Genomic DNA, 22,421 nt, shown 5'->3' with positions numbered 1-22,421 from the left:
CTAAAAAGTTAAAAATTCTATAGGTAAATAAATTAGATGGAAAATCTCTTCTTCAGTCTAAATTTTGATAAAAGATCAATTTAAACTGCAACCTTAAATGAGAACACACAAATTCCATAATTCAGGAAACTACATTATTTTTACTGTAGAAGCCTCATTGTAAGCACCTTTTTAAAATCTTAGCAAAAAAGAGTACAAACATCAAGTGGATTTTAATCACCATTTTAGTGGGCACCAGTTATTATTTTCGGCAAATAAAATAAACTACAGCTGTATTCAATTATATGAAGAGTCATTCAGTGAAGGTTTGGCAAGGAAGTTCTAAAAAGCAGGCAGTAAATTCAGCGTAGCACTAACTAGAAGACTAGCTGAAGGCATTCTCCTGAAATTCTGCTGTGCCTGCTCGCATGGCTTCAAGGAGCACATTATAAGTTTACACGACAACAGGACTGGAGAATGACACAAGTAAAAAATCAAATGATTTTCCCCTGTAGCTAGGACAATGAAGTTGTACAGGTGGGTGAAGCAATAACTGTTCATCAGCAAACAAACTGGTTGACTTGTCTCTAAGCACTTTTTACAAAAGGCAAACCAAAAACAACAACAACAACAACAAAAAAAAAACCAGGCCACTGACAGATAGAGTGGCTTGTCAAATTTTACTCACAGGAGCACATTTCAGAAATCATAATAGATGTCAGTGGAAAAGTAAGATTCAATTTAAAGAAAGTCACTTAATATATACAAAAGCATTTAAGACATTAAGAAACTTTTGCTTTTTATTTTCATCTTTGAGGGCTGTTCATTTGAAAATAAAACAATGTTTAAAAGTATCAGGAAAAGTACAGAAAATGACATGAAAATGAAAATAGCTATTTCAAGTATTAGAGAAAAAGAACACCTGAATTTTATATAAAAGCTATTGGAGTGTACTTGAAAGCCAGGTTTCCTGCCTCCCAAACCAGAATTTTCATATTATATTCCATAGACTCCTTCATAAAATATCAATTTAAAAAATAAGAGATAATAAAATATGTAATATTAAAACTGCACTGAATATAGTCTCATCTTTCCTTAAAAGTCAGTTTAGGAAGCATAGGAACTCTAGTCCCTGAAGAAGAATATCAATAATTACTAACTTGTGAAATAATTATTTAATAAAGATTTAGTTTTAAAATGTGAAATAGCCTTTTACTGCTCTGATATTATCACATACCAAACTTTTAAAGACAAGCTTTGACTATCATATAAAATCTACCTTTCAATCACAAACACAACAGAAAACATCTACATAGTAACCACTTCCCTACCTTGACATCCCTTACATTAAATTCAACTATATGTGAATATATTTCTGTATACCTTCTCTATCTGAATTTCAATATGAATTTCAGTTCTACTTTTTACAAATCATGAGCCACTCTTATTTGGAAAATTCGTTAAGAAGAGAAAAGAGGTCAGAAACAGAAAAGGGAGGTATAGCTGACGGCAGAGAGATGGCAGAAATGGTTGCAGTGAATTATTAGGAAAGATAAATGGAGACTGAAGAAAGCAAATAAACCCAGGCATCCTCAGAGGGCAGACAGTCATCCGAGACATGGGTAAAGGGCTTGTCATGAAATAACCATGGGAGGACCCACAGCTGCAGAAACCTGAATAGAATGAAGGGGAACTGATAAACAGATAGGAGGCAAACATAAGTAAATACACTGTCATTCTCTTAATCATCCTAATCAGCCTCCTAATCATATTTCACTATGAAATATAGGACCTTATAAGCAAGACCCATAAGGTCAACTCTGAATCAGAAAAGCACAGACACAGAGCATTTAAATAGAGGGGAAGGTTCAGAAAAATACTACTTCATACATCTCTCATCTTCACAAAGCAGCACAGATTTACAAGCATGTAAGAGTGAGCACTGAGAAAGTCTCTAGCAAACAACGGATGGCAAATGAAGTTGAGCAGGACAGTTTCCAGTATTACTAATTTAAGATATATAAAATGTCACATAGATTGTCTGTAGTGTGCTTTGTTTTCTTTTAGCAAATGCAAAAACTGTCACATACCTTCAATTTAAGGTCCCCTAACCTAGTTTCCCCTTAAAATTTTAAGTTTCTCAGCCACAAATTTATCTTTACATGAGGTTTTAGGGCTCTAAGCCCCACAGTTAGAGAGGAAATGATACAGTTCATTCCTTAAATAGGTATGATAGATTCCATTCCTCCTCACACATTTTTCTCTACAAGAATACAGAACATGTTTATTAAATGTCTAATACACAACTGGAATATTAACCAAATGGCGATAGAGATCCAAGTGTGAATTATACTTGTATGACTTTTTCTTTTTCTTAAGAGACAAGGTCTCCCTCTGTTGCCCATGCTGGAGTGTAGTACCGTGATCATAGCTCACTGTAGCCTCAAACTCCTGGGCTCAAGCAATTCTCTTGCCTCAGTCTTCCATGTAGGTGGGACTACAGGTATGCACCACCATGCCTGGCATTTTTTTTTTTCTAACATGGAGCCTCGCTCTTGTTACCCAGGCCAGAGTACAGTGGCGCATTCTCAGCTCACTGCAACCTCCACTTCCTGGGCTCAAGTGATTCTACTGCCTCAGCCTCCCAAGTAGCTTTGATTACAGGCACCCACCACCATGCCTGGCTAATTTTTATATTTTTAGTAGAGACAGGGTTTTGCCATGTTGGCCAGGCTGGTCTTGAACTCCTGACCTTGGGTGATCTGCTCACCTAGGCCTCCCAAAGTACTAGGATTACAGGCGTGAGCCACCGCGCCCGGCCCTTTGGTGTTTTTGTTTGTTTTTTGTTTTTATTTTGTAGAGATGGGGGTCTCACTACGTTACCCAGTATGGTCTAGAACTTATGGCCTCAAGCGATCTTCCCACATTGGCCTCCCACAAACTGGGATTACAGGCATGAGCCACTGCACCCACCCTGACTTTTTCTTAATATAAATTTTTGGACTTCAGGTGTTTTCTCTACACTGAATATTTGTGTTCCCTCAAAATTCATGAAATGAAATCCTACCCCTCATAGTGATGGTATTAGGAGAACTTTGGGAGGTGCTTTGGTATTGAGGGTGAAGTACACATGAATGGAATAAAATAATCCTCAGAAAGCCACCCTGACCCTTCCAACATGTGGGGAGCAGGGAGAAAGTGCCATCTGTGAACAGAAAGAAGGCCCTCACCAGACTGCCTATTTGCCAATGCCTTGATCTTGGACTTCCCAGTCTCCAGAACCCTGAGAAATACATTTCTATTGTTTACAAGCCACCAATCTATGATACTTTGTTAAAGGAGCCCAGACTGACTAAGACGCCCTCCACAGAAGTAGTTATTTACTGAGCATCTCTAAATATTTGAATAACTTGTAAGTATCACCACACTTACTTCATGAGAAGAAAACATTAATTTTTACTTTCACTTCAGGAATTTATTTTTAAGTGTAGTTTTCTGGCTATAATCTATGAATAAACAAAAAAACGTATTTCCACTTATATAAATAGTATTACTTATAACCCAGAGCTCAGTTTAGACAGAGCTCAGTTTAGAGTTCTTACCATGCCAATTCATCTACTCATTCTCCCCCAACAAATATTTACTAAAAACTTAATATTTGTAAGGCATTATATGAGCACTAAGATTACAGAACCTTACAAGTTGTGGTGCACCAGCAGTTGTGGAATTGAAAAATATATCTGCCCTCACTCAATATAGCTTTAGGGATAAATGTGAAAAGCCTGGAGGAAGGAAGTAGTCTTTTCTGGTCCTAAACTTAGAACTAAATCTATTTCCAAGATGACCTTACAGATTGGACCATCACATCCAGGGACCACCCTAGGGATTCAGTTCTCTAGCAGTTTCTAAAGTGAAACTTTCCACTGCTCCTGTTTAGTTCAGTCTGGTGCCACTATTTTTAAACAGCTTAATGATTTTCCTATTTTAGTGTAAGTAAAAACTAAACAAAATTGTACTTCTAATTCAAAAATTCTTACAAAATTCTAAGGAACTAAGGATATTAAATTTTTAACTTGAGGTCCAAGTTTATGAGTGATTAAAGCATAAACATTTTTAAATTTTAAATCAGTTGGATAAAGAGTCAATGAAAACTAAAAATTAAATCTGTTATATTATTAAAATGAGTCTGATAAGAAGGAAAAACACAAATGCATTCTCAGAATTCTATTCTGGCATTCCCATAATCAGTCAACTCAGCACCCCTTGAGAGTTGGGGGAACCCAGCCAGGCACGGTGGCTCACACCTATAATGCTAGCACTTTGGAAGCCAAGGCAGGCAAAGATCAGCCTGGGCAACATAGCAAACCTGGTATCTACTCCCCCACACACACACACAGAAACTATATAAAAATTAACTGGGCATGATGGTGCACTCCTGTAGTCCCAGATACTTGGGGGGCTGAAGTGGGAGAATCACTGAGCCCAGGGAAGTCGAGACTTCAGTGAGCTGTTATCAGACCTGGGCAACAGGGTGAGACTGTCTCAAAAAAAAAAAAAAAAAAGACAAGAGGGTGAGTTGGTGGAAACGAAATCCACAGCCAGAAATGTCAGGGTCTGGTTTTTGGCTCCAAATCACTTTGAGATGAATTCATCTTAAGACAAGATTCCTGTTTACCTTACCACTAAATAGTCATTAAAGAAGTGGAGCAGGTAATTATTAAGAGCTGGAGAAAGAAGGTTGAAAGGATGCTCCAAACCAAATTTAAGAAGCTGAGGCTGTAGCACCCACATTACAACTGGGCTACTTGATAGTCAAAACTGTGGAATCAACTGCCTAAACAGGATCTCCAGTTACATGAAATACTACAAAAAAAAGAAAAGAAAAAAACATTTAGACAGAATAAAGCCTGCAATGATTCAACCTCAAACACATTTTGTTCAGTCAGGTGGATCTGGTTCTAGAAGTGACTTCTAAGGAAAAGGCTAAGCTGTAAAAACACTGAAAGTCAACTTACAGCTACTTCTCAATCAAAACTTCTACCAGTTTGGTTGAAATTGATGGCAGAGATGCAGCAGGAAACGCACCATTATATAAACCTTATTTTAAAAAGCACTAAAAAAATTTTCTCTAGTTACTTCAAGAATGGGAACTGTTATATTTTGCAATCTTCTCACAGAAATAAATGTGCCTTGTCTATATCTTACTAAATTTCATCCAAAACCACTAATGAAGCATATAGCAATTCAAAATAAACAATATCACATCAGATGTAGAACTACCTGTTTATTCTTCGTGCCTGTCAGCACAGTGTCTAACTCATGGGCATTTAGTAAGTATTTGATTCAGATAACATATTGTCTAGCCAGAACCTGAAGTGCAGAAATTCTCTATTTCTAATTAAAAGAAATGCACATTCGAACAATCAAATGAGTAGTGGGGTCAGCTTGCTAAGGAATCCAATCCAGGCAACTCCCCAAAGTTTTTATTTCACAGCCCTCATGAAGGTGAGCTGAGGGAATATCAAAATTTTCCTCTGAAAACACTTCTGGTCTCAAACAGAGAGTCATTGAAGCAACTGAAAAACTCTGATTTATACTTCTCAAACTGGAAGATGGATACCCAAGAGTACATGCACCATGTGAAAAGAGGCATAATGACAAGGAAAAAATACAGTAAATCTCGTATCCTCTAGTTTACTACCTGATGATACATAATTTAAAGCATTTTATGTTAAAATAACCACAGCTTTATTATACACGGGGTGCCAATGTCACATGAATTTGATAATATCAGCTTAAAAAATTAAAAATATCTTTAAAGTTAGGTGCCCACCCCAAGGGCTTTAGCAGGTACATATTCATGCTTCTTCCTTCCTGAGATACTTGGAAAATTTTGAGCAGGACTGCCACAAAAGGAAGCCACAGTAATATTTCAAAATGAATTTTACATTAGCCATTTTTTAAAGTTTCCAGTATGTACCCATAAGATACGTGTTTTAAGAAAATAACTTACAGGAAATGAAATAAAATGGATAATTTATCTGTTTCATAGGTGTTTTAGAAAAAAACAAATTAAATGCTGCAACTTGTCTGGCAGAATAGAGGATTCTGATATTAAAGCAATAAACACTAAGCAGTTATTTGGGAAAATAATTAGATAGAAGAGATCATTCCCAGATAATAAGGAATCTGTTCAGAAAGCCAATCAGGACTATTGCAAAGTGTATCAAAGGGTCAGGTACACATTCCATCAAGAAGTGGAATATGATCATCAAGATTTTAAAGGGTGAAAAAATAATTTTTTGAATAAAAAGAAAAGCAAAACAATCTGACTGATCCTGACTGAAAATCATCTGATCTATCACAAGACCGTTCCTACTGACTGCTTGGAATGTGTACTAAGACAGAAGTTATATAGACCTTGGAGCAAAGAGAGGGTGTTTACTGAGCTTGCTAAGCTTAGGTCATAGCTGGTTCCACTTCACATAGTCAAATGCCCAGGAAAAATCAATAAATCTGTGACTAGTCTTATGTTATTCTTAACAGATTTCAGAAGGAATGTCTGAAAATGGAAGCCTTTAAAAAAAAAAAAAGAAGAAGAAGAAGAAAGAAAAAGAGAGAACATCTACATGTTAGTGTGGTTTCACAGGGCCCTACCTATAGACTTAGTAAGGGTAAACCAGTTGGCAAGAATCAGTGCCCACTATTGAGAGCTGACTTTGAGCAGTTCTAGAGGCAGAAAAATCTTTACGGAGTGCTTTATTTAGCTTGAGCATGTGAGTCATTTGTTCTGTATGAGGGAGAGCTACTGGCAACAAATGAGGAAGAGCCTTCAGATCAATAAATTTCAGACAGTTGACACTGGTTAATAGCTGGGGAGAAATACACTTCCCTGGGATCAAATGACATCTGAATTTCTACAATTTTACTAACTAAATTCATATAACAGGTTACCTCTTCCCAAATCAGGTCTTGTGGCCAGTTCTAGTGGCTAAGCTCAGGACTTCTAAGAAGTATTTTTTTTATAGAAAATTAGAATTTTATACTAAGATCTAATATGATTTCACAGTTTTTTACAAATTGTCTTTATCGTGATACTTCACCATCAGACCACATTTGTTTTGGGGTGTTTTTTTTTTTTAATCTACCTAATAATTCTTATCAACTTTGGCTAAAAGAGTGAGTCTTGTATGAGTTCAAGGAGAAAACAAATTACACTGGTAGCCTGGGCAACATGGCAAAAACCCCATCTCTACAAAAAATTAAAAAATTAGCTGGGCATGGTGGTGCATGCCTGTAGTCCCAGCTACTCAGGAGGCTGCAATGGGAGGATCGCTTGAACCCAGGAGGTAGAGGCTGCAGTGAGCTGTGATCACACCACTGTAATCCAGCCTGGGCAACAGAGACTCCATCTCAAAAAAAAAATTACACTGGTAAGTTTATCAGAAAAAAAAAAAAAAACGGAGATATACACAGTAGGGTTTAAAAGAGCCTCCTATAGACAAAGGTCAATGATCCATCTCAGTGTTTCACACTCCTGCCATGCTTGGATACTAAATCCAACCATTAGTGCATAAGATGTAGTGTGCACACTGCTGCTTAACTTACAATCAGCATTTATGACCACAGAAGACAGATGTAGAAAAATAAAGAACCTAAAGGTGACACATTGACAGATAATTCCCAACATACATAGATATTAAAGATGCTAGGTCTACACAGAACACAAGCTGTTGAGGATCCTTGCTGAGTTGCATATGCTCAGAAGCAATGTTTTTTTTAATTCAGGGCCATGGTGTGAGGGGTCAGATCCTGTGAGTAGAAATTCCACTGCCAGAAATTCAATGTTACAGCTGCTAGTGCCAAAGAACATGAAAAGCTTGAGTGTTCTTGCTCTGAGACTAAACATTTAGGAAGTTCTATGCCTGAAAGTAACAAGGAAAGACCATGGTTGAGAAACATGTAACAAAAATTAAATGGACAGAATCAGAGTAAAAAAAATCAACGTATTATGTCTAGAAAAGACAGAAAGACAAGGTTAGGAGATTTTTCTCTCTCTACGGCCTTTCTTATCTAATATAACATAATCATTCTGTGTTACAAATGAAATCTTAAAGTTGGCTGGGCTTGAGAATTCTCTATGAGATAAACTGTGGTGGGGAAAATGTTGACAGCAAGTAAACAAATTATTGCACGGCTACTTGGTTGGCAGCAACAGTGATTTTCTCTACTTGGAAACAGCAAGCTTCTCAAAAGAAGACGTACAAATGGCAAACAGGTATATGAAAAGGTGCTCAACATTACTGATCATCAGAGAAAGCAAATCATAATTACAACAAGATATCATCTCACCCCAGTTAAAATGGCTTTTATCCAAAAGAAAGGTAATGACAAACACTGGCAAGGATATGGCAAAAGGGGAACTCTCAAACACTGTTGGGGGGAATGTAAATTAATACAACCACTATGAAGAACAGTAGGGAGGTTCCTCAAAAAACTAAAAATAGAACTACCATATGATCCAACAATCCCACTGCTAGGTGTATCCCCAAAAGGAAGGAAATCAGGATAATAAAGATATAGCTGTACTCACATGTTTATTGCAGCACTATTCACAATAGCTAAGATTTGGAATCAACCTAAGTATCTATCAAAAGATGAATGGATGAAGAAAACGTGGTACATATGCACAATGGAGTACTATTCAGCCATAAAGAAGAATGAGATCCTGTCATTTACAACAACATAGATGGAAAAAAGATATTATGTTAAGTGAAATAAGTCAGGCAGAGAGAGATAAACTTCACATATTCTCACTCATTTGTGGGAACTAAAAATTAAAATAATTGAACTCAGAGAGATAGAGAGTAGAATGATGGTTACCAGAGTCTGGGAAGGACAGTGGTGGGGGTGGGGTGGGGAATGGGGATGGTTAATGGGTACAAAAATACATAGTTCGATACAATAAGTAAGATCTGGCATTTGATAGCACAACAGGGTGACTACAGTCTGCAATAATTTGTTATACATTTTAGAATAACTGAGGGAGTACAACTGGAGTGTTTGTATCACAAAAAAATGATAAATGCTTGAGGTGATGGATATCCCATTTACCCTGATGTGATTATTATATGTGTATGCCGGTATCAAGATCTCATATAACCCATAAATATATATACCTACTATATACTCATAAAAATTAAAAATAAAAAGTTACCAATAAGCACAAGAAAAGATACTCAATTATCACTAGTCATGAGGAGAAAAAGAAAACATGCTTCATTCCTTCTTTGGAATGCTCAAATATGACTCACACAGACAAATTTCCAACTACTTCATAGTGCCCCGCTATAGGTATGGAGAAAAATCTAAAGTTTTGCTCTTGTTCAAGTGTCTAATGACTCAGTTGAAAAAAACTCAGTTGCCTTATATCAACAAAGCATTAGTATTCCAGAACAACTGACAATAATGGCAACAAAAAGAGAGATCTCAGTCCTCAGAGGGAAAGCTCTCCTTTTTAATAATTGCCATTTTAAGATAATATGAAATATAACTTTATTATCAATATAAAAACCCACCATAGAGGAAAAATTATTACATACACTCATGGTAACTAGTGTTAATATGATTAGAGTTTATAAGTTTAAACTTAAAATATCACATAAACATCTTACAAAATATTTAAAGAAGGATATAAAACTTCACGTTCATATAATATTGCTAAATTATTAAAATTGTAATAAAGTCATTACAAAATAAACAAGGCATAAATTTGTGCAATCCAGTAAAAGTTATAGAATTTAAATAAACAATTTTTAAAATATAGTAGAATTTCACCTTAAAATAGACCTTAATGTTTAAAGGATGCCTCCTGATACACTGGAAGTTCTAGTTTCATGAAGCTCTTTTGAGAATAAAAGAACTATCAACATCCAGGAAAACATGAGAGAGAAACCCAAATAAAAATTTGGTTAACTTCTTCCCCCAAAACATCTTTTCCCCTTGGAAAGTCTATACATTACTAAGCTATTGCAGAATGAATGGAAAGTTTCAGATGAGATTTTCCTATATTATACATTGGCCTTAAGTCTACCGAAATAATGTAGATAGATAGATAGATAGATAGATAGATAGATAGATAGATAGATAGATAGACAGACAGATAGATAGATAGATAGAGATATTTTAAGAGTAACTATTCATATTTACTTAGTAAATGTTTGGTGAATTGTATACTGGAAATAAGAAGCACAGTACAATTTCAGTAGTAATAGTAAAATGTACTTCTGCTTTTAGAAGAACTACAGCTCCCTGAGAGATTCAAGAATTCAGGGACATATATATACTTTTGGGGTTCCTTTTGACTTTGGAGTTATACAAGTAATACTTGTTCATTACAGAATAATGAAGTAGATATAAGTAATCAACAGGAAGAAAAAAGATTAAATTACCTGTAATCATATGGTCCTTAGGTAAATGTTTTTCCTCCTACAGCTATTTTAGACACATAAAATATACATAACAAAAAGGTTCACATGAAATATACCATTTTAAAAACCACATTTTGGCCAGGCACGGTGGCTCATGCCTGTAATCCCAGCCCTGTGGGAAGCCGAGGCAGGCAGATCACGAGGTCAAGAGATCAAGACCATCCTGACCAACACGGTGAACCCCGTCTCTACTAAAAATACGAAAATTAGCTGGGCGTGGTGGTGCAGGCCTGTAGTCCCAACTACTCGGGAGGCTGAGGCAGGAGAATCACTTGAACCCAGGAGGTGGAGGTTGCAGTGAGCTGAGATCACACTACTGCACTCCAGCCTGGCAACACAGCAAGACTCCATCTCAAACAAACAAACAAACAAAAAATGCATTTGCTTGTGTTTTGATGATAAATTACTAAAAGTGGAATTTCTAAGGCAAAGGGAATCGATCTACCTTGTTAAAGCTTCTGATACATATTGACAATTTGTCTTCCAGAAAGACTGTATGAATATAAATTTCCACCAGCTTAGAGGCAGGTGGGTGCCCAGAGCATTCAATCCATTTGCCTATTTTCTCTGGCCTTTCATTCAGTGTCATTCTTCTCTCTTGGAATGTCTTTTTCCTCTTATTTCTACCACGTGGTCTGCAGGAGTACAAGAAAAAAGTTATAATTCCCCTCATGACTACTAGCAGCACCAATTTTTGTCTCTATTCCTGCCCACGTTATTTTCCTGGTGAGGACTAGACTACACCTCCCCATCACCCTCCACCACCACCACCAGTCCCTTCTCTACCTGCTGACTAGCTGCTTTCCAGAGTAAGGGAAGATGGTGATATGTGTGCCAGAGTGCAGAAAAAGGGGGCGAAGTACTCTGTTTCATTTACAGAATGGAACCCCAGGGGTAAAGAGGAATAACTGTTAATAACTGCAGTTATCAACATACTGTACTATGTGTAGAAGCTTAGTTTTTTCTCAATCTAACTTCACCTCAGTTTCTAGCATTAAACTGTCATTCCTAAGTTTTGGAACAGTTATAAAATTTTTCCTTCCACATTTGCATGAGTATTTTAATACAAGATTAGTCAAGGCTAAACTGAGCTACCAGCCAGATAAAATTTTAACTAAAAAACCTTCATGACTTTTGTTTGGCAGCCAGTGAACCACCTTTTTCCCTCCTGAGAAAGAACTCAATGTATCAGAAAACACTTCAATACCATCAAATTTTAATTTGATAAAGATTAGAATAAATTAGGGATTTGTCAGTCTCTTTAAATACATAGAACAAAAAAGTGTCACTAAAATGTAAAGCTCTTTCTAAGAAAACTTTAGAGATAAAAATCCAATTTACTTCCTCAGTCACTGGATAGAGAATCTATGCCCCAGCAAAATGATCTGAAATGCATAAGATGAGAAAGAAAATAAGCAGCAGAGTTCCCATCTTCTCCTTCGAAATGTAATCTCTTCATATAGTGAATGTCATACAGGGCTTGAAGTCAAAATGCTCTTTGCAGGACAATATTGAATATTGATATTTTAAATTCTATCATACAAACTATCATTTTAGATGAAATTATGTATTTAGTAATTCTAAGTTTAAATTGCTATTAATGTTTGGTTTATTTTAATTGAACATAAAATAATGATGGCGACTACAAATATCTAAAGAACAGTTATAAAAGTAGATATTATCAGTTGTTTACAAGTTTTTTTCCTTGAATAACCATTTTTTCCTCTTACATACATTTTATCTGCCTAATACTTGCTTGAAAATTAATGGTGGCTCTTTCTAGAATTTAAGGACAATTTTGGAATGAAAAACCTGAAATTCCATCAGTTTTTTCCCCCTATGAACTGTGAAAAGACCACCATTATTCAATGTTGGCAGCATGACACTTCTGCCTAGTTCCAGGAAGGGTCACATGCAGCACAAATTGAGAAATACAGGTTTGTACCATGCTGAGCTCTACATGCTTCAAGGTCCTGTAACTTTGGAGACCTAGAAGGAGCAGAAAGAAACTGCACTCCTTTAGGGGATAAAAAACATTTAAATATATCTGGACCTAAAACATTAAAATATATTTGATGTATTTACATATTTTCATAACAGGTATAAGTCATAATTGAATTTCTGTGGTGAAAATTTAACCCAACTTTAGCAATGAAAAGATGCCTACAGGCTAGAAAAGCATTTATATGTGAAGGGAATGCTTTCACTATAATTGGTTCATACCATAATTTGGCATTTCATATAAGGTAGCTCAATACTATATTTACCTTCCTTTCTCTCCTTAGCAAAAACAAAAGAATTTAGATATATTAAAGTATTCTCAATATATAACTATCAAACAGAAATATTTACATATGTGGCTGTTTAGAATTATCCCTAAGATGTCCTTTTAGCTCTAAAACTTATGTGCCGCATCACCCTCACCTTATAATTGCAAAATATTAAAAAACTGCAGCTCAATTTATAATAAAAAAGTAAACATTTAAAAATAAGATTAATACAATATTTTTCACTACCTTTAAAACTCTTCTTTAACATCTGACATACTGGGCATGATTAATGTTCAACTCCAGTAAAAACATAATATATACTTGGCCTTAAACTTTATAAAGTGATTTTGTAACTAGAAATTTGGGATGGTAAAAGGAAACATATACACTTCCATTTTTCTCCTGAACTTCCATGCTTAAAAAAAAAATCATGGTTTCATTTATTGCCTTCAGCATTTTGGAAATACATTTCCAAATATGTAACATTTAAAATATGTGAGGGATACAGGTGAGTTGCTAGTTAAAGACTACATTATCATTAGCAGAATTGCTGACTTAATAACACAGCTGGTCCAGATTAGTAAAGGAATCCCTGCCTAATATCAGTAATACGTTCCTGAAAATCAAATGGGTGGGAAAATATAATGGCAAGCTTATTTCCCATCACTTTAGATGGGAAAAATTACAATGTGGAATATATCATCTAAAACCCTCAACCAATTTCTTAAGACATAACTAAAACACAGTAAAAACGCCTATATATAAGTAGCAAACTGTTATGTGAGCATGTTAAACTTGTTTCCTGATCACCAATTAGTATGGTTGTTAATCACTAGCTGCCTTCTAGCAGTAATATGGTCTCCCTTGGTACCAGCAATATCCAAAATGCACAACATTTTTGATGGCAGTGAGTATACCATTCAAAATGTTTACTTATGACTCTGACAATCTATTAATTTCATTTAAAACTGAACTCCAGACGATTTCCAATTGTTTTGCGTTTAGAAAGACATAAATATAAATGTCTTCTATATAGACACAGACTGAAGAGCTTTACTGAGATATACATATAAATACATTTCCATGAAGTTTGGGCATGAAAAACAGGGGCTCTACCAAGAAAAGATTATCCAGGGAGATAGCATTATAAGCACATCTGTCAAACATCAGTGCAGACATTTTCAGCTGCAAGTAACATAAACCTAGCTAAAAGTGGCTTAAACTTTAATGGGGGAATTTATTATCTCACCTAAAAAGTCCAGAGGTAAACAGCTCCCAAATTAGTGAATATGTCAGTTCAACAATGTCATCATGGTTGCTTCCTCCTTTTACTCTGCCATCTTTGACATGTGACCTCTGTCTCAAGCTAGCTCTCCTAAGCAAAGCTGGCAATGATAGATAAAACATCATCAGTCATTTCATCCAGAAGAGGTGGCAGTCTCTTCTGTCTGTACCTGCCCATGAGTCTCTCAGTTGATCTTCCTTCATGTCCAGTCAGAAATGTGATGGGTGCCCATTCCTAAGCCAATCACTGGCAAGGTGAATTAGACTACCATGACTGGCTTAGGCAAATGAGCACTGACTTTCTGGAGCTGAGAATAAGGTTGGCTCTCCTAAAATGCATGGTCAAGCAGAGGTAGGGAAGTGAAGGAAGGCCCTCCTCCCCAGAGTAAGGCAGGCTTAGCCTGAATGCTTACTAATTTGCATTTATATAACTAAATAAAATAAGTATAATTTAAATCCAAGTAATAGATAAGTTAAACAAAGACTTATTTTCATTGGAGAAAATACCTTAATAGAAGATATTACCAAGTTTTCTATCCAAATATTAAATGATTTACAAGTCATTACAAAAGCTATTAACAATATACAGACTAAGGATCAGCTTTTTGATAGTCATGTGCTTACAATTTTGTAAAATACGCAGCGGGTTAGATGTCCTTTAGGAGGTTACAACATAATCGGCAAGACATACAAAAATAAAGGCGTAAATAACATTACAAAACAATAATATAGGAGCTGCTACAAAATACCATGTGATTAAGAAGCAAATAAATGATAGAAGATTCACAACATGAGATCAAAAAGAGAGCTATCTAGAAACTGAGGAAGCCTCGAGACAGATTTCATCTGAGATCTTTACACTGAACAGGACACAGACAAAATGAAACAAGCTGGGCACTCTGCATGAGGAAACACTGGGCTGAGGGCAAGGGAGCAGAAAAACACCTTGGATTAGAATAATCAGTGAAAAGGCAAACCATGAGCAAATAATCACTACTAATTATAAGTAAGTTTTCCTTTTTAAGATAACAAGTAAAAAGGTTCTCACATTCTACTTTCTGAAGCCAAACTAGTAGAGGTACCCAATGAGATATGCCCCACCTGACAACAACTCTCCCACCTTTACCATTAAGATAAAAATATCCCAAGAAATCACAGCCCAAGGAGCTAGTAAACCAAAGCAACATCTAAAAAAGTAATTCTTTTGGGGGTTACAGATCTTTGAGAATCTGATGTAATGCAGGGAATGTTCTCCCCCCAAAAATACAAACCTAAAATTTTACATGTAGTGTCAGAAGTTTCCAGACCACTGCATGCAGCCCTCCAAACTCAAAATGGGTTAAGAACCCCTAACATAGCAACAGCAACAGGGACAATGGCTGCTTATCTCAGTTATCAACTTCTTCAAGCCATCCATCAACAAGCTATTTCAGGGATTACAGTTTTCCTTTGGTGCTGCCAAGCATATTTTCAGCTGGTGCATCAGGAAATGATGGATGCCAGAAATAAAAATAAGTCGTTCCATAAATTTACAGCTTAGTTATTTGACTTAGAATACTTAAAATTTTCAGAGCAATTACTCCTTTAAGTCAGTAACACTATAGTGTAAACCTTGAATATCATGTATTTAATACTTATCATTAAAAATATGTGTGTATGTACAGTCATAAAAGTACATATCATTTTTGATGGAAATACCAGTTGTAGGAAGTGAATCCTTTTCAAATTTAACTGATAACCAGAGTTTGGCAGCAATTCTCTTTAATAATGTTCTGCTAGTTAATGCACACTTTAAACACTTCAGCTTTTAGTGGGTGTGAATAGACTTTCTGGTGGACTGATCATAGAAGCATAGATCGGCCTTCCAGTCTGAGATGAGGGAAGGCCTATATGTGGCCCTGGCAGGGTGCACACCATTCCTTTGCCTACAACATACATCATTAGTGATCCCCAAATTCTTTCCAGCTAAACTAAGTGCTACCTCAGAATCATTCTCCCAAGCATTTCACTGAACTGCCCAGGGTCAGCAAAATAATTACAATTTCTTTGTACTCCCTTTTGTCAGTGCAGAGCTGTGTACAGTTTCCTTTTGCCTCATCTCCTGCAACAATGTAATGAAGACACCATGATATCATTAACATTTCACACAAAAGGAAAATGAGACTGAAATGGTAAGTAGCCTGCTCAAAATCACACAGCAAGTAAATGACAGAACTTAAATAGAATCCAAATACTATTATTTCCAGTTCAGTACCTGTATTACTTAGGGCTTGGTTCATCCGCAAATGACATAATAAAATAGTTGCTCAAACAGAACAGAACTTTGTGTCTCTCACATAAAGGAAGTTCAAAGGAAAGTTCAAAGGACTGGTATGGCAACTTCACAACTCTTTGACTTCACTCTTCAGCTATCCTTACAACGTACCCTAGTTCTCATGGTCTTAGATGCTGGCTAGAATTCTACGTAATCATCATATCCACATTCCAGGATAAGGGAAGTGGGGGCAGGGGAGAGGAGTAAGGAAGGTACACAGCAGTGTGTTTTTAAAAGATTTCCTAGAATCTGCAACACAACATTTCTTCTTATATCCCATTGGCCAGAAACTTCATCATAATCTTCACACCTAACTGGAAAACGGCCACATGGAAAGATAAAGGGGGAAACAGATATTGAGGGACTAGTAGTGTCTGCCCAATATCACAATGAAGCTAAAGAAGATTTAAAAGGTTAAATTATCAGGTGTTCGGAAAAATAACTTGGCAGCATGATGGTTCTGGAAAGTGTATTAATTTGTTGTTGTGGTTTCTCTGACTTACTCTGTCAAGCTCGTATGAGTATACGTGCATGCTTTCTCAGTAATGCATTCAGGACATGATGCTGCAATTAGTTTTTTCATTAAAAGATAATTCTCAATCTTGCTGAAACTATAAAAATTATCTACATTTTTAAAAAATTGTCAATACATTTCTGATAAAAAATACAAAAAAACAAAACCCATAACTTCACTGCTTTAAAATGGTCTGATAGTTCCTTACTGCCAATGGGATAACATTCTAACATTTGAGAAGGCCACACAAGGCCCACAAACCATGTTTCTGGACACACTTCCCAATAGTGGCCCTGATACACCCTCTCTATTCAGCCAAGAATACTGGCCCTGCCTATGTATCAGATTCTTCTGAAGCTATATAACTTTACACAATCTGCCCCACCACCTAGAATAGTTTTGCTCCTCTACCATACCTTATAAAAATAATTATTCCAGCAATTCTCAGACATCAGTATGCATAAAAATACTGTAGAGTAAAACAGTCAACTCTTCCCAAGTAGCTATACTAAATGCATTGCTTGGTTAAAATGCTGATTCTCTGGCTATAGCTCCCAAAATTCTGTTTCACTAGGTGTGGGCAAGGCCCAGGAATCTGGAGCATCCCTAACCAAGCAGCAGAGCACCTGGGATAGAGAAAGTGCTCAAGAATGTTCACTTACCGATTACTACAATCAAAAAAAGATACCACACTAATTTACCACATTCTTCTTACTTATTTTATGAGATACTATTCTTCCAAGGTAAGACCATAATTCTATCATGATATAATGAAGGAAGAAAACACTTAAATTTTTTTTTTTTCAGATCAGGAGTGAAAGTTTATTAAAAAGCTTTAGAATAGTATGGAAAGGAAAGAAAAGAAGAAAAGTACAACTAGGAAGAAGGTCAGGCAGGCAACTTGAGAAACCAAGTGGGCCAACACTTAAATTTTTTAGAAATTCACATTTATAAAGATTAATGTGGCCGGGCACGGTGGCTCACGCCTATAATCCCAGCACTTTGGGATTACAGGGGCGGGCGGATCACGAGGTCAGGATACGGAGACCATCCTGGCCAAAGTGGTGAAACCCCTTCTCTACTAAAAATACAAAACTTGGTGGGCGTGGTGGCGCACACCTGTAGTCCCAGCTACTCGGAAGGCTGAGGCAGGAGAATCGCTTGAACCCATGAGGCAGAGGTTGCAGTGAGCTGAGATGGCACCACTGCACTCCAGCCTGGAGACAGAGCAAGACTCCGTCTCAAAAAAAAAAAAAAAGATCAATGTGTAAGCCCAATAATAATTCTTCCCTTCATGATATGCATTGGTTACATGCAATGAATAAAAAAAAAGATGCTCAATATGATAATTACTTAAGTATAAAAGAATATTGTAGTACTAAGATTACCAGAAAGACATTCAGGTCTTCCAACCCTATATGAATTATTCATACAAGGTAGAATATTCATACTGTACATTTTACTTAGAGTCTCATCCTCATTATCTATATCTTTAATATAAAGAAATAATAAAGTTTAAATAAATATGAAAGCCACTTATCATAATTTTTGAGTTAAATCTGACAAAATGTGAAGTTACAGCATTAGTAAAGCCTGTAAGGAAACAGTAGGAGAAATTCCATTTACATAACATGGTATGCATACTTACAATGTTTTCCCTACAGATGTTGTATGGAATAAGCACCCTTCAAGGAAATAGTACCATAGTGAAACAGTCAACTACCCCCAAATAGTTGTATTAAAACATGGCTGCTGGAATGCGTTAGTCTGATTTTTAAAAAGTACCTCAGATGTTGGTTTGAAAAGTTTACGGGTGTTAATCTGTCAAATAATTTCACATAAATTCATAGTTGTACTATGGCTAAAGCCAGAAAGAGTCATAGATCAGTTGGAATTCACATTGTATAATTAATTTCATAAAATGCTTCCCAGATGTTCCACTGATTTTTCAAAAAACATCTAAGGTTTCAAAAACTGTCAGCCCTCCATATCCATGAGTTCCTCATGGGTGGATTCAACCAACAGTGGATCAAAATTATTCAGAAAAAAAAATTGCTTGTGGTTGCCAAGCGTGGTGGCTCAGGCCAGTAATCCCAACACTTTGGGAGGCCGAAAGGGGTGGATCACTCGAGGCCAGAAGTTCAAGACCAGCCTGGCCAACATGGTGAAACCCCATTTCTACTAAAAATACAAAAAAAAAAATTAGCCGGGAATGGGGGCACACGCCTGTAATCCCAATTACTTGGGACTCTGAGGCATGAGAATTGCTTGAACATGGGAGGCAGAGGTTGGAGTGAGTCAAGATTGTGCCACTGCCACCAGCCTGGGTGATGGAGTGAGACACTGTCTCAAAAAAAAAAAAAATTGCATCTGTGCTAAAAATGTACAGGCTTCTTTTCTTGTCATTATTCCCCAAACAATACAGTAAAACAACTGTTTACATAGCATTTACATTGCATTAGGTATTTTAGTAATCTAGGGATGATTTAAAGTATATGGGAGGATGTATGTAGGTCACATGCAAAAACTATGCTCTTTTATATCAGAGGGTTGAGCGTCAATGGATTTTGGTATGAGCGGGGGTCTTAGAACCAATTTCCCACAGATACCAAGGGAAAACTGTATATTACTCATAGAAAATGAATTTTGGCTGGAAGCAGTGGCTCACGCCTATAATCCCAGCAGTTTGGGAGGCCAAGGCAGGCGGATCACCTGAGGTCAGGAGTTTGAGACCGGCCTGGCCAACATGGTGAAACCCTGTCTCTATCCAAAATACAAAAATTAGGCAGGTGCATGCCTGTAATCCCAGCTACTTGGGAGGCTGAGGCAGGAGAATCACTTGAACCCAGGAGGCGGAGACTGCAGTGAACAGAGACCACGCCATTGCACTCCAGCCTGGGCAACAAGAGCAAAAACTCCGTCTAAAAAAAAAAAAAAGGAAAAGAAAACAAATTTCATTTCATAGGATTATGTATGAAGCTTTCTGCTCTTTTTCTATTTAATGATTTAATATATTGAAGGAAATGTAATTACCCAGAAATTCTGTGGTTTTATTTGCTTTTTCTTTATGGCTCAACTAAAAAAGAAACTGTAACTTTATATTTTATGAAGTCTTTTTCAAAGTGTCTCAACACATTATTTGATGACATACAATTATTAGAGAGTGGACTGTAGTGCTTCTCAGCCTTGCATGAACTCTAGAATCATCTGGAGAACTCTGGGGGGAAAAAATCAATTCCTGGGCCTAATCCCAGGACCTTTTAATCAGAATCTAGGAATGGGTCACAGCACCAGTATTTTTTTCTAAGTATCCCCTAATGCACAGAAGGGTTAGAATCACAGAGAGATAGACCCCTAATTTACATTTGAGTCAACTAAATCCACTGAGTCCCCGAAAAAAATGAATGACTTTCCCACAATTAACTGTGCCAAACAGAAGGCTCAGTTCTGCCTCTGAGTACAGTTGGCACCTCTCCTCTTCCTTCATGCAATTGCCTTTCACTGTAAATTCAAGGAGTTAAGGAAGGGTGGTGTACCCCACACGGGGATGGCCTAACCTAACTTTTTCACCTCCGAAAAACTGAAACTGAAACACTGCTAGATTAACAGGTAAACCAGAATCAGGTAACAGTGACTGAAAATACTGTTAATTCTATCCATTCGACACACAACTCCACATTTCTTAATAGAAAAACAAGCATCTACATCATGAAGTTAGTTGAAAAATCCTGGCATACTTGCTTTGCAATTTAAAGGTCAAAAGTAAAAACACAAAAACTGCTAAGTAAATTAAATGTAAATCGAGTTTTTCTGGATATCCCGATACATGGGTAAGGAGACAGCGATAGGGTAAGTTACTTTTTAATCCATAAACACTCTAATTTTTTAAAGATCTGGTATACATTTTTTGTAAGAACAGGCAATAAAAATAGGAAGCAAATGTTGAAAACCTGTTTAGTTTTTGTCACTGTTTTAATTAAAGCCTTCAACCCTAGACAGAATCAAAGTGACTTACTGTCCCTCATTCCTTAGAATGTAAATTTTTATGTACACAGCTAAATTTCCACTTTTAAATAAAGGAAACAACACAGCGATGAAGAGACTATCTTTAAAAGTTCCATATAAAAATATGATAGTTTAACTGAAGTATGTATATGTGGTTTGGTTCCCAGAATGAGGAATTCCGTAGGAGATAATCTTAAAAATAACTCACTTATTTTCAATATCTGACTGATCATTTAGACTGGAAAACAGAAAGTGAGACTAAATTACATATTTCAATGTGTTTTAAGTATTTTAAAAGGTGAAATCCAAGCTGCTGTGAATTATTAAATTCTGGTTCTAAATTCAGCAAGTGTTACAAAATAATTAGCTCAATGGAAACTAGAAGTTCTTATGCCCCACTTTAAGAAGCACCTGCATATTCTGAAAACCATGATGCATTTCACTTGTACTGTAACCCAGTTCCTTTAATCTCTACAATAGTGTTTGCCCAATTTCATTCTGCCTGCTTCAAAATTATATTCAATATTTGGTCAACAATATTAGTGAACCAACAACAATATCTAAATTGTTCCTTTTCATTTATATCCTATTACTTTTTGTTGTTATTTTTCCTTCTTTTTGCTATAACATAATAAGCTAATCCATGCTTTTGTCTTAGTTTTGGAAGGAATTATATCCCAACATTTACGCAATATCCCTTTTCCTAACTTAAAATAACTATGAGCTTGCCACCACACTAGTAAATTTGTAATCAACTTAAAGACAATGTCTTAAAAGTACAATTAAGCATGTCATAACAGAAGAAAACCCTGGTAATTACGAATAGTGCCATGCTTGCTGGATTTTTAAATAGTAGTATAAGGCTATGAAAAATCGCCACCCAGTGATGCAAATGAAAACTGCAATTTGTTTTTGTATAAAATGAGTACCCTGGAGGATTACTTCAACTTCATTACTGAATGAAGGAATAGCTATTACCTTCTTACGTGAATAGGAACTGGTTACAAGGGAAAGGATGTTTTTCTACAAGAATTTTTTTCCCTTATTCTTATTCGGCACACTAGACATTTTACAGAGGCTAAAAGCTTTCGAAATCTTAATGCGGAGAAAGGTTTTCCGTCCAAATGTGAGCTAACTGTATATGAACAGCCCAGATATTCCTATTACCAAAACAAGTGTCTAGACTCTGCCCAGACCTGAATTTCAAGTCATGATGTGTTGATTCCATCAACTCTGCAATGCCATCTAATAATTGTGACCTAAAACCTATTTGTGTTAAGCAGAAATGCTTGCCTAGGGGAAAAGGTATTCTCAAGTGGAAAAAAATAGATAATTTATAGCTTAAACAACATAATTTACTCTGACCTTTCTAGAAATGGGTTATAAAGGCCACATAAGGAGATAATCTAACAAATTCTGTGGTGTCCATATTGATAAAAAGTTGTTGCTACAAATATAATCATGTTTATAAGTTTTTACTTAGCTGTATCATTTCGACATCAACAAACACACAAACCAACAAAATATATTTAGTTTTCTGTAATGTACCTATTGCACACGATGCC

At 36.2% G+C, this 22,421-nt stretch overlaps 1 protein-coding gene across 6 annotated transcripts in view; it reads right to left on the bottom strand.

Annotated features, from left to right (window-relative positions):
- Positions 1–22,421, bottom strand: part of UMAD1 (UBAP1-MVB12-associated (UMA) domain containing 1) — a 236,817-nt gene that overhangs the window by 175,257 nt on the left and 39,139 nt on the right. The window contains exons 3-4 of one of the 6 annotated variants that reach the window (XM_055347212.2): positions 13,989–14,124; positions 9,592–11,104 (exon numbers count right to left, since the gene is read on the bottom strand). The exons of the other annotated variants lie outside the window; for them this stretch is intronic. Of the exons in view, the coding sequence (XP_055203187.1) occupies positions 10,891–11,104; positions 13,989–14,124 (350 nt within the window). The 3' untranslated portion in view covers positions 9,592–10,890. Of the gene's footprint in view, positions 1–9,591; positions 11,105–13,988; positions 14,125–22,421 lie in introns of those variants that run through there. 6 annotated transcript variants of the gene reach the window in all.

Source organism: Gorilla gorilla, chromosome 6 (assembly GCF_029281585.2).
Source record: "Gorilla gorilla gorilla isolate KB3781 chromosome 6, NHGRI_mGorGor1-v2.1_pri, whole genome shotgun sequence".
In the NCBI taxonomy this organism is placed as follows: Eukaryota; Metazoa; Chordata; class Mammalia; order Primates; family Hominidae; genus Gorilla; species Gorilla gorilla.
This window is presented reverse-complemented; position numbering and strand designations above follow the sequence as displayed.